At 34.1% G+C, this 12,721-nt stretch overlaps 1 protein-coding gene across 1 annotated transcript in view; it reads right to left on the bottom strand.

Moving 5' to 3' along the window:
- The window catches only part of LOC134282607 (uncharacterized), a 64,977-nt gene that overhangs the window by 22,139 nt on the left and 30,117 nt on the right, over nucleotides 1–12,721 (bottom strand). Inside the window, exons 2-3 of the mRNA XM_062765008.1 lie at nucleotides 3,224–3,697; nucleotides 2,654–2,893 (exon numbers count right to left, since the gene is read on the bottom strand). Of these exons, the coding sequence (XP_062620992.1) occupies nucleotides 2,654–2,893; nucleotides 3,224–3,449 (466 nt within the window). The 5' untranslated portion in view covers nucleotides 3,450–3,697. The remainder of the gene's footprint in view (nucleotides 1–2,653; nucleotides 2,894–3,223; nucleotides 3,698–12,721) is intronic.

Raw genomic sequence — 12,721 nt, 5'->3', positions numbered from 1 at the left:
ATTTTTAAAGATTTTTCCTTTATCTTCCTATGTAAAACTTGGGTCGGCCATTTTGGCCCCACCCTAGCCCCGGGGGACATGATTTGAACAAATCTACACTACCTGAATATGATTCCTTATGAGTTTCATCTTTCCTGGCCCAGTGGTTCTTAAGAAGAAAATTTTTTTAAAATGCAATAATTTTTTCTCTAATTCATGATTATCTCCCCTTGGAAAAGGGCGTGGCCCTTCATTTGAACAAATTTGAATTCCTTTTAACCCAGGATACTTTGTAGCAAGTTTGGTTGAAATTGGCTCAGTGGTTCTTGAGAAGAAGATGAAAATGTGAAAAGTTTACAACGACGACGACGACGACTACGACGACAACGACGACGACAACAACGACAGACAACGGACAAAGAATGAATCCTCTTAACACGGCAATCTCGCCCCTTTTTAAATGCAGAATGTTACCCTTTTTAATTAGAACATTGTTATCTTATAGCTAGGGTTTTCAAGTATAGCCTGTATAGATACAAATAAAGGATTTTTTTAGGAAAGAAACTTTCAACATAAACATGATATCGATTAAATAAAGTCGCATAATTTACTGTAAAACTTCGCCGTTTCGGCTATATATAGGTCATTGTACTGGTATTTGAATGAGAAGGCGGGGCGTCGTTCAAGCGTGCGATTATTGTGAATACATTAGCGTGTGTTCGAAGTGTACTAAGTTTTATGATGAAATGACACATAAAATCCCTATTTTTTAGTGCTAGAGACCGACCAAATTTGAGCATCCTTTTTTTTAATTTGTCAGGCTTAATTTCGTTTTTTTTTCTGCTTTACACACTAGTTCTATTTGAAATGATGTATTAGAAATTCGTCAAATTATTTATATTCCAGTATAAAGAAACACAATGGAATTTGAGAATAGAACGTATAACGCAGATTACACTTTTTTTATGTACTTAAAAACTTTATTTTTATAGCGAATAATAATTAATCCACTAAAGCTTATAATTAATACATTAAAGTTTATTGCATTTACGTGAATAATTATTTCATAGCACATACATATACATATACAAGTTTGCGAAATTCAATATCATCGCTAAAAAAGAAAACGCCATTGTTAGACAAGTGTACTTTGTACAGTCCAGATTGCATTGTTTAAAAGATTCTCGTCCCATAGTGAGATGAACAGTAAACCATTTCAAAAAAAAAAAAAAAAGATTACGACCTTTTTCATTCGATTTTTTGTTACTAATATTTATATTTAAACTTTTAACTGTTGTTAGACTTTGTGCCGATGTAAAAAAAAAAAATTATGACATTTGTGGTGTCGTCAGAAGAAACTCGGAGTTTCTCTCTATTCAATTACATGTAGGGGTGCATTTTTGTTCGTCCAGTGACTTTTCATCCGATATTATTTACTTATGTATACACTTAGAGGTGTAATACGGAAATATGTGGGGTCCTTGAAAAAATCCATATTGGGCGAGGCGTAAGCCGTATATGGTGGGTAGGTCACATCTAATTCTACCCATTTGAAAATGATTTGACCATCGAAAGCTCGCAACATTCTACATGATGTCGCATTGATCTGCTCAAAGCATGAAAGTGAATAGATTTGAGTCACGTGTTCGATGCTTTGTTATTCATGAGGTCAAAGGCGGGTTGAAATTTGTAAAAAAGGTGCCTTTACTATAGGGACAGGTACTCGTGATTTTACACATTTTTGGAAAATAAAATGTGAGCGCACGACTGTTTCAATTTCTTTCATGAACTAAAATGACAAGTATTACTCTTTACATTGACCCTATTTACTACAAATTGAAACATCGATGCGCTCATATAAAAAATGGGCTTGCAAAATGGGGGTATGGCCTAATGTCTATGAGAAATAGATGTAAACAACGTACCCCTGCTATATTAATCAGATAAATGCCCAACTATAGTCCAAGGAATTGAAAATGAAATTAATAAACGACAATGTTTGATGGAAAGATTGAGACAAAAAGATGTAAAACATCTTTAAACTTATTTTTTGTAAATTATCGGGGGGCCAAATTTGGACGTTTAAACGATTCATTCTTTTGATCAGAAAAGCTCACTTGAGCCTTTGGCTCAGGTGAGCTAAAAAAGATTACCATTGGCGTCGTAACAAGGGAGGCTAGCGGAGGGGGGGGGGGGGGGTCAGCCCCATACTTTTTTTTTCAAACGATAGAAATCATATAGGTAAAAAACATTGGGACGTATGTATACACCCCCCCCCACACACACACACACACACACATACACACACCCTCATGCACTTTCAAAACACACGTTGCAGTTTAGTTAAAGTTTAAAGAATGGTAAGTCGTAGTGTTTGAAAGATAAAAAATGGTCATGAAAGAACTTCAATCTCCCCAAACCCCAATCCTCACCTTTATTTAAGTAGAAAAAATGACACCCTTTATTTTTAGATTTATGTCTACACAAAGTTACAGGTATATTTAGGTACTCAGTAATATTTATTTAGATTACTGAACAGATTAATCACTTTTCTATACAAGATCGTGGGTAACAAATATAATGAACTGAGCTAATATAAATTTATGGGTCCAAATTCACAGAAATACACTAAAGAACTAATTTTATTTTTTTCTAGAAAATCAAACTTTCTTACTTGGTTTTCTATAGGTTTTGTTGTCTATGATATAAATGTCGTTGTGTGGATGTAGACCTATACAGGATCTCACGATGTCAGGTCTATTGTATAACCCGTATCTCCAGAGCCACGTCACGTGAACTACACCGTCCTGTGATCTTCCTCTGTAATGTACAGCCTCCCCTTCTCTTCTTAGATCCGTTAGAAATTCTTCTCGTTCATCTTTACTGCTCTTGATTTTATTTTCTGGGATATTTACTGTAAAAAGAAATATACCGTTTATAATAAACATTTACACTGTAATACCATTATGTATATATATATACATACATGTGTATAGGTAGAGATACAATCAAATTATAGATTTATTAAACACGATCAGTTACTTCTATTATAATATGTTAATCTAGTAGCATTAAATTGTAATCGATGAAGCTACTACAAAGCAACTACAAAAAAAGAAAGTGATTAAAATGTATTAATGTTTCTACTGATAACTTTTTAACTCTTTGAAATGTAATCCAATTATTTTAAGAAAATTCTTGAATAAAAAATAGAACAGTTTACAATTATTTTACTGTGACTTACATATCTGCTGTATCTCATCATATATATACGTGTCCTCCATTGTGACGTGAGTCAGTATGTTCATCTGTAGACGGTGTATCAGTAATGCATCACTTTCAAAAGGACAAGTGACACACTTCTCTCCAGGTTTTCTGTTGTATCCATTTGATCTCAGGTACAGACTGGCTGTGTCATAACTGCTGTAATAGAATGGTATATAACTCCTTATTGATGCTATCCTATACATTGTCTCATCCTTTGTATCCTTCGTTATCTTGTCCTTATCTTCCCAAAGGTAATCATGTGACTTCAGTCTGTCCAGAGTCTGCTGAGCTTCCTCACGTGTTACAGGATCCTCTTTATGGTACACTTCCTGTCGTATCACATTAAGCAAGTCCAGCCACTCTGTGTCAGTGAAGTCAAGAGGACCGGAATCAGAACACAGAAAACAGAATAACACCGACACCTCGTCATCAGACAGTTTGGAGAATTTAACTAGAAAATATAACATGTTATTACTTGTACATATAACTCTGGACACATTATATTAGAATACATCTAGTACATCCAGGTGTGTTATTGTCGTTACAATAATAAGATTATTGTTCACAATTCATAAAAAATCCCTACTAGGTTTACATCTAAAGTTTTTTTTAAACACATATAATTATTGCAATATGATTATATTAGCTTCATTAGTAGTTGTACAGAGTAGTTAAAATAAAGGTGATCTCGTTCGAAAAAATATTATATCACGCAATGTCTCCTGCTTTTTATCCAATATACATGTATGACTATGTACACTGTACGAATGTGTACATATTGTACATTTTACGCGGCAAAGTACCACACAGAAAAAAAAATATAAGAAAGCAGTTTAATGACTGAGAAGTTTTACCGCAGAACCCTCTCTCTCTCTCTCTCTCTCTCTCTCTTTAACTTCAGGATTTGTTAGAGAATGTTTCAACTTTTTTGGACCCCTCTAACTTTATCTAATCACCTCAAATCTTAATAATTTTACAGCTTACCGATAATTTGTTATCAGTGTGGTACATTCCTTGCAAAAATGTTCATTGAAAACGGCTCTTTAGTTTTATTTCAGGTTTTATTTCAGGTAATTAAAAAAGCCCTCTAGTGGATGTTAATTCCGGAATGTTGCGATTGTCCCAGTTGGGTTTTAATTGTGTTACATTAATATTCGAAGTAGGCGGGGTATTTTATCGATCGATTGAAAACATGTCTAAAAGCCAGTTAAAATGACTACAAAATATACAGACAAGTTGCTGTCCTTTAAAAAAGGACTACAATACGTGTACCAAATGCATGTTTTTCTAACCGAAATTCAATTCAATACAATATCTAGGTTTCTTGAACATTTATGTACGTTATTTCACACTTTCTATTATGATTTGCCTACTATAGTACTTTAATAACGAATTTGTTATATATATGTTATATCTCCGACTGGCTTACATATGCATAAAGTTTTGTCATTTAAAAAAAGGGCTATATTGAAACATGTAACCCATAATGGCAAGGACTTTACATCTGTTCTTGATTTATATGGAAGAAATCTATAATTGAAAAAATATATCTGATGGAACACATGTTGATATAGTTATGTAGTTCGCAGATTTATTTTTAACCCCCCCCCCCTCCTTCAGAGCTCTCCGTGGAAAACCGTTACTACAGGCCTGTATCAAGCTGTTTTTGAATTGCTGTAGGCCTATATCAAATTATTTTCGTGAGTCTCGATGCACAAAACAAATGCCGATGAAGGCAAGTTCTTCCTACTCTTTAAAATACATCTGCATGGAATGCTTATTTTATAAAAGTGTATGTATAAGAAAGATATTAGGATGCACAAATAAACACGATATGCAGATTTAAAAGCGAGATTTGCCAATTTACATAGTCTATTCTTATTCGATTATGGCGAATTATTCTATGGGTAACTTGTCTTGGGGAGGGGGGGGGGGGGGGGTCGAACTCTCTCAATCACAAATTCTCGGGCCTTTCCGACTGGCGGAAGTTGTTTTTCCGAACTCTGACAGTAAGATCCGAGATGATGCAGTTGCAAACTCTCCAGCATTTTCGCGCATGCGTAGCCTGACTTATGCCCATGGCATATGGTTTATACCTCGCTTATATATTTACTACGTAGACCTCAGGCAGCGTCCACGCAAAGCAATAAACACAAAAAACTTCCCAAGCTTTACGCCAGTTTTTTTTTTTTTTTTTTTTTTGATTTTGGTTGTTTCTTTTTTTTTTGGGGGGGGGGGGGGTCTTGCACGGGGATGTTCATGTACTCCCTCTCTGTTTCCAGATTTCCCCCTCAATTTTAGTCGTTTGTAGGTGAAAATTTAACACTTAAAATAAACTGATAAAGGAAGCCTACAAGTTTGTAAATAAAAACGGAACAAAAGTCCGCTAATGAAAAAAAAACTTTTTATCTTTTAAAAGATTAGCATGATTAGTGCCATATCGAATTTATTAAATCTCTCTCTCTCTCCGTACTTTTGAAAGTACAGCTACAATGTGATACTTATAGAACATTAGAACATATAATGGTGTACAGAATTTTGTTATTGTTATGATGCTGCGTGTGGTGCTATATTACTAAAACAATTTAATTAATTGTATATGTGTGATTGGTTTTTTGTTTGTTTGCTTGTTTTCTTCTTGGAGAAGGGGGTGGGGGTGGGGGGTGTCCCAGAAAGTATTCCAGTGTTAAAAAATCTACTAACGTTTAAACCCTGTGTGCATATACAGTGTACATGTTATATATTTTTACAGTGAAAACACTTTGAAGAATGATGTAGCTTCAGATCTGTAGCGTTATGGTATTATATATTTTTCTTTGACCATAATGGTCAAAGACAAATTATATAAAACCATAACGCTACAGATCTGCAGCTAGGAAGATGGTATTGCAACGATTGGGACTAAATCTCTTTGAAATTCTTTGAACCTCCAAACGTGCCCCCTAAATCGAAGGGCTACAATAAATAAAATATCACTATAAAATTTTGTCCAGTTTTATATTCCATTGCCCTATAAAATATACTAAACGGAAATAAGAATTCAATGTTGATTAAGTAAAAACATTCGATGCAATATTATCAATCGAAGCTACAGCAACGTGGTTTATTTAATTTTTTATATTCACAGTTACCTGAATCTACAAATCACGTGATATATCGGAATACTAAACAGGTCACAATGAGGTCAATGACATGTAAATACTCGTAAATAGCGAATAAAACGGTCGGCGTTTTTTACCTTTTTTCAAAAAGTTTATCCCCAGCGCAGGCTTGCCCAAATTTCTCCTTTAATCAGCATATGAAATTTGCTAAAAATTTCTAGAATAGTTTCTTTGAGCCCGATGGAAAGACAGATGAAAAGGTGGAGGATGGACATGATAAAAACTATACATATACTCCTTTAATCATGGCGTGGCATAAAAAACTTGAATCTACATTATATGAGGATGTTTCCATATCAAGATTATATAAGCAAATTCAAAGAATTGTGGTCCTCTGCTTTCTGTGTTTTAGTGAATTGGATGCCAGATTAATGGCAGATTGTGTGCCGGAAAAATAAAGGTTGTATCTACCGTTTCGTTGTTTCGTATATGTCAAGGTCACGCAACTCTTATTTTCAGCTCAAACTTGTAAACAACATTCAACTGGAGCATGCAAAGGTGAGAAATATGTTCTAACAACTTTTTTAAAAAGATTAAATCAAATTATTTGGTCTTCGTACATTCATTCGTGGATACCTGAGACCATGGTAACTACGGAAACTTATTCAACACATTTCTGCGCACGCGTACAATAAGGAGGAAGAAGTAACAGGGTATTTTGCAATATTTTCGTTCTGGGGCAGACAGAAAATAATTTTTACTTTTATTTTTCCCCATAAATATATAATTTTTAGGTTCTGAAACATGTAATTTTCTGAAACTGAATACTTTTAGGAATTGAACAAAATTTACAGAGGTCATGCGAAAATTCTACATTTGTCAATTTTCCCCTCTGTGCATCACTGTGCCGCTTTAATGTACATGTCAAATATTAAAATCCTATCTCTTTTCAATCAAAAGTTATATTAAGGAAATATAATATTTTTGAAAAGTAAGTTAAACTTCTTGGTCAAGGTCACAGAGTCAAAAGTCATGATATATTTAGCAAATCTTTTCAGATGTAATATAGCATGGTGCAGTGGTTAGAGCGTCTGCTCTAGAGTCGCGAAGTAAGGAGTCGATTGTTACGTCGCGGATTCGAATCCCACTGTGGGACGTGGAGACCGGTCCTTGGGCCGTGTCGCAGTAGGTGCTGGCACTAAAAAGATCCCCTGCTCAATGGCCCTCAGTGCCGAGTATAGGACAAAATATGCAGCTTTCCACCGGCAACTGGTGGAGTCTCCATACGAGTGAAAAATTCTCGAGAGGGACGTTAAATAGTATACAATCAATCGATCACATGTAATATACATGTATAATTTGAATGCCCTATCTTTTCTCTTTCAAAATATAAATCAATTTAAATTAATGTTATTTTATTCAAAGTAGGTAAAACTTTGAGGTCAAAATCTCACTTGGGATAAAAAATCATAGTATATTAAGAAAAAAATTGTGATAATGTACATGTGAAAAATGAAAGCCCTGTCTATTATTAATCAAAATTTATGAACAAGGTTAAATTCATTGTGAAATATGCACATACTGTCAATAAGATGGACAGACTGACAGACAAATGAGATTTAATGTCCCCTCCTTTTTCCGAAAACGGGAAAATAATCATGATGATGCCTCTGCTATCCTTGAGATGAAGATTTATGATGGAAAAAATCCCATGTATAAATCTTAAAGCAAATCAATATTGTGGTTTTTATGACATTTGTTTTTTGTTGTTAAACATCCCTCTCAGGAATTTTTCGCTCATATGGAGACACCACTACTTGAAAAATGATGAGGAAAAGGCAGGTTTGAGGTCAACATTTATTTTAGGAGTTTCAACCATTAAAACGTAAAGAGATATCAACTAGATCCTTTTCCTCGCCACTTCCCAGGCCCCTGTTTGTTCATGCATGCTAACTACTACTTAAATTGTTTTTACATTTTAAACAAGATGTGTTTGTGAAACAGTATGGGCGGCAACAAAGTTCAAAAAATCTATTTTTAGCATATTGATCACAGTCAAGGTCACAAGATCATTGACCATGGTGTCATTTGAAAGGACTTTATCGGTGGAGTATGCATACCAAATATAAAGTCTCTATGTTCTATGGTTAAAAGTTATGGCAAAAAGTGTAAAAATCTATTTTTAGCATATAAGTCACAGTCAAGGTCACAAGATCATTGACCTTGTCGTCATTTGAAAGGACGTTATCGGTGGAGTATGCATACTAAATATGAAGTCCCTATCTCCTATGGTTCAAAAGTTATGACAAACAGTGGAAAAAGTTTTTTCAGCATATAGGTCACAGTCAAGGTCACAAGGTCATTGACCATGGTGTCATTTGAAAGAACTTAATCAGTGGAGTATGCATACCAAATATGAAGTCCCTATTTTCTATGGTTCAAAAGTTATGGCAAAAAGTGTAAAAATCTATTTTTAGCATATAGGTCACAGTCAAGGTCACCAGATCATTGACCTTGCCGTGGTTTGACAGGACTTTATCGGTGGAGTATCCATACCAAACATGAAGTCCCTACCTCCTATGGTTCAAAAGTTATGACAAAAAGTGTAAAAAGCTATGTTTAGCATATAGGTCACAGTCAAGGTCACAAGGTCATTGACCTTGATGTCATTTGAAAGCACTTAATTAGTGGAGTATGCATACCAAATATGAAGTCTCTTTCTCTTATTGTTCAAAAGTTATGGCGAAGTTTAAAGTTGACAACAGACAGACAGGCAAACAGACAAACAGATAATCAGACAAACAGATAAACAGACAAATAGACAAACAGACAGGACAAAAACAATATACGCCCGGGATCTATCGATCCGGGCGCATAAAAATGTTAACAAGATAAGATAAGATAAGATTTATTGATACCAATTTGGGGCTCATCAGGGCATACAAGTAATAAGAAAAAAAAAAGATAAAAGAAGAAATTCAAAATTGATAGCAGTAACTGACAAAAGATAAATGATGTTAGATCAGTTGGGGATTACAACATATATAATCAATATACTGTAAATAAAAGTTTGTTTAAAGTTTTTTTTTTTTAATTACTCTTTTGTTTTTATTTTTTTCTTTGTTTAACAGTGCATAATTTGCTATTTCTTATTTTTAAGATATTGATTAAAAAATGACCAAGCTTGATAAGCAACATGTCATTTTCAGCAGACATTATCCATAAAATTTTTTCTTTATTTGTTAAAGTATAGAAATTTTTATTACTGTTATGATCTGTGTAATGGTTACCCGGAGTTATGTTCATAATTGGTTCTAATGTATAGAATATATATATAACGGAAGAAGTAATAAATATGACGGAACCCGGCATGGTGTGTTGTCGCATGTTTTGATAATTATCTCTAAACATCATCCACTGAAAACATAACAATTGGCGACGAGGATAGTAAGAGGACCCAGAATTTATGATGGATCAACTGTCAATACCGATTTTCCCGGCATTCGATGCAGAAGTGGATATGTCAACGGTAGGACCAAGATGGGACAGGTGGGTCGGACGTTTAGACAATTTATTTGTGGCATTAAAATTAGTAAATCCTATTGTACCGGAAGGTGAGGAGCCTAATGAAGCGTTTATAAAAAGTGTAGATGATCGTAAACAAGCGTTGTTACTGCACTACGTATGTGAACAAACTTTTGCGTTCATGAGGCTAAAAAGGGGGAAAACGAAACTACATATACAGCAACGAAGAAAGTTCTCACTGATTATTTCAGGCCGCGGAAAAACACACAAATGGAGATATACACATTCAGAAATTGCAAACAAAAGGAAGGACAAACCTTGGATGAGTACCTCACGGAGTTGCTGAAACTCCCCAAACACTATGTCTGAGTTTACAAACATTGACAAGGAAATTTTGTTTCAAAGTTTCAAAGTTTTCGCCAAAATTTTCAACCTGTCAAATTTTTCGCCAAAGTTTTTCAAAGTGTCAAACTTTTCACCAAAGTTTTTTAAGTGTCAAAGTTTTTGCCAACGTTTTAGCCAAAGTTTTTTCAAAGTGTCAAAGTTAATGTTTTCACTAAAGTTTTTCAAAGTGTCAAAGTTTTCGCCAATTTTTTTAAAGTGTCAAAGTTTTTGTCAAAGTTTTCAAAGTGTCAAAGTTATAACTATAGTTAACTATTGTATTTTTTGTTAGGGTTGGATGCTTTGTACCAAGTTTACTTAAAATAAACCAAGTGGTCCATCAGGTGTACAAGAACACAGTTACTGTAACTTTGTACTTTTCTATAGCAATCTGCATCATGGCAAATTATCGATAGGCACCCCCTTCCCGGTTTTTCTCGTCATGTATGAATTTAAAGATCAAAACATTGAAGAAATTTTTTGGTTAAATTTTATCCCTCTCGAAATTTATGAAAATAAATATCAGTAATTATCTTTTAAACAAGGAGAATAGGGGAGGGCTATAGTCATAGCCTAGTACCTTTAAAATACATAAAATACAGGACACATGTACTTAACGTAAACAAAAATTTGATGCATGGATTGATATATATTTTGACTGATTTCGATTTGATATTACATAAATAATTTATCCCTGAAATATATAGAAATCGTTGGTTTTCCTTGATGCTTAGATTTGAGACTATGTTTTACTATCCACATGTATTTAATTCCACATAAAATTTTGCAAAAAAATTAACCGTATGGGAAAATCTTATAAATTCTCCAACTTGGAAAACAAAATGAAGATTATTAATTTTAATGTATGAGAAATATTGCTGATTTCAGGAAAAAAAATTATACATGTATTTATCCTTAATACCCATATAAATGTATTTCCATTTCTAATATATTTTCTAAGATCTCTTTGAAAGTTAGTGGAGTAGATTTCCTAATAATTCTTCCATTAATGTATTTTATGAAGGTCTATATGTCAGGAGTCAGGGGGCCTTATATGCAGACAAATGTTGTGCACATCAGTATTTGTGTCTGACGCTAAGGAGGCCAAATATGCAAGCAAATCTCGTGAGGCTGTCTTTGTGTTTTACGTCAGTGGGTGAAAACTATTGAATCTATTAAAATTGGCATGTGCAAGGGAATTCTTATCTTATTTAAATCTATGTCTACATTATCAAAATCTAAAATTTTATTTCACAGTGATTTGTTATCGCCCGTTATGCAAATTATCACATGTTTCCCACTATCGTTGATTTCCTAACATACAATACTACGCCCCTACTAATGTTTTCAGAACCTTTTATTTTTCGGTGTTCTTCGAATTATAAAACCCTTAGAGTTCAGAGTACCTCTGGTGATGTCTCTGGCGAGAGTAAGCAAGACGACAGGGAGATAGGGTAAATTATTTACGGAAATGATGCTAGTAAGTTACTAGCACGTGGAGACACGTAAACAGAAAGGTTATGTTGCGTTTCAGTTTTTACCACCCTATAATATGTGTAGAAATGCACTTCATTCGATTTCTCTTACATTCATTCAAACTTAGACAAGACTAGTTTACTCTGTATCAAAATTTTCAGCAGTCAGGAATTAAAATTTCATTTTTATAAAGAAATGTTTCTACATCGGAACCGGGACTATATTTTTGGCGTCAGATTAGCAAATGAGGCGCCAGCATGATTTTAACTGACAAATCAGCTGAATGAGAATTGCATTATAGGTTGCTACGAATATATGTTCTACAGGAATTTCACGGTTGAAAAAAGGAAAAGGAAGTCAGTGGTAACTGAAGAGCATGCTTTAAATTTCTACATAATTTACATGCTCACAATTATAAAAAATTAGTGTTGGCAACGAGTACCCGGTTAACCGGTTAACCGTCGAACGATGCGAGTATCGGTTAGTAAAACTGCTATTCGGTTACTCGGAAAAAAATACATTTTTCATAGTAAATACGTTTGAAATAATTTTTTGTTATTTGTAAATGTATACTGACACATTTCCCTAATTCAATTACCGTTAGGCTTACTCTAGTGGTTCACAAATAGGATCGATTTGTTTTGATTAGTTTAATTGATGACTTTAATTGCCAGGGGTACACGTTTTGGAGACCTGAGTTATAATTACCTCATTTAGACTCGTGTTAGTAAGAGGAACACAATTTAACAAGATGCCGCCATATATAAACATCTAAAGCATGGAAATATTGTTAAAGAACGGCTGACTCGAAATCTGTCAGATGCAATTTATGTGAATCGGAGTTGTCGTATACGGTTGGAACTACAAATATGCTAAATCACCTAAGATTGAAAATAATTCGATAACCAGTGATTTGCATGAAACTCAACAAAAATTAACCAGTAATTGAAAAGTGTTACAGGGTATGTTAATTCTCCTCGATCACGACATAT

The sequence above is a fragment of the Saccostrea cucullata genome, unplaced genomic scaffold (assembly GCF_032062105.1).
Source record: "Saccostrea cucullata isolate Sc308-1 unplaced genomic scaffold, CSIRO_AGI_Scuc_v1 ctg2651, whole genome shotgun sequence".
NCBI classification, from domain to species: domain Eukaryota; kingdom Metazoa; phylum Mollusca; class Bivalvia; order Ostreida; family Ostreidae; genus Saccostrea; species Saccostrea cuccullata.
Note: the sequence above shows the minus strand (reverse complement) of the source record. Positions and strands in the feature narration are given on the sequence as shown.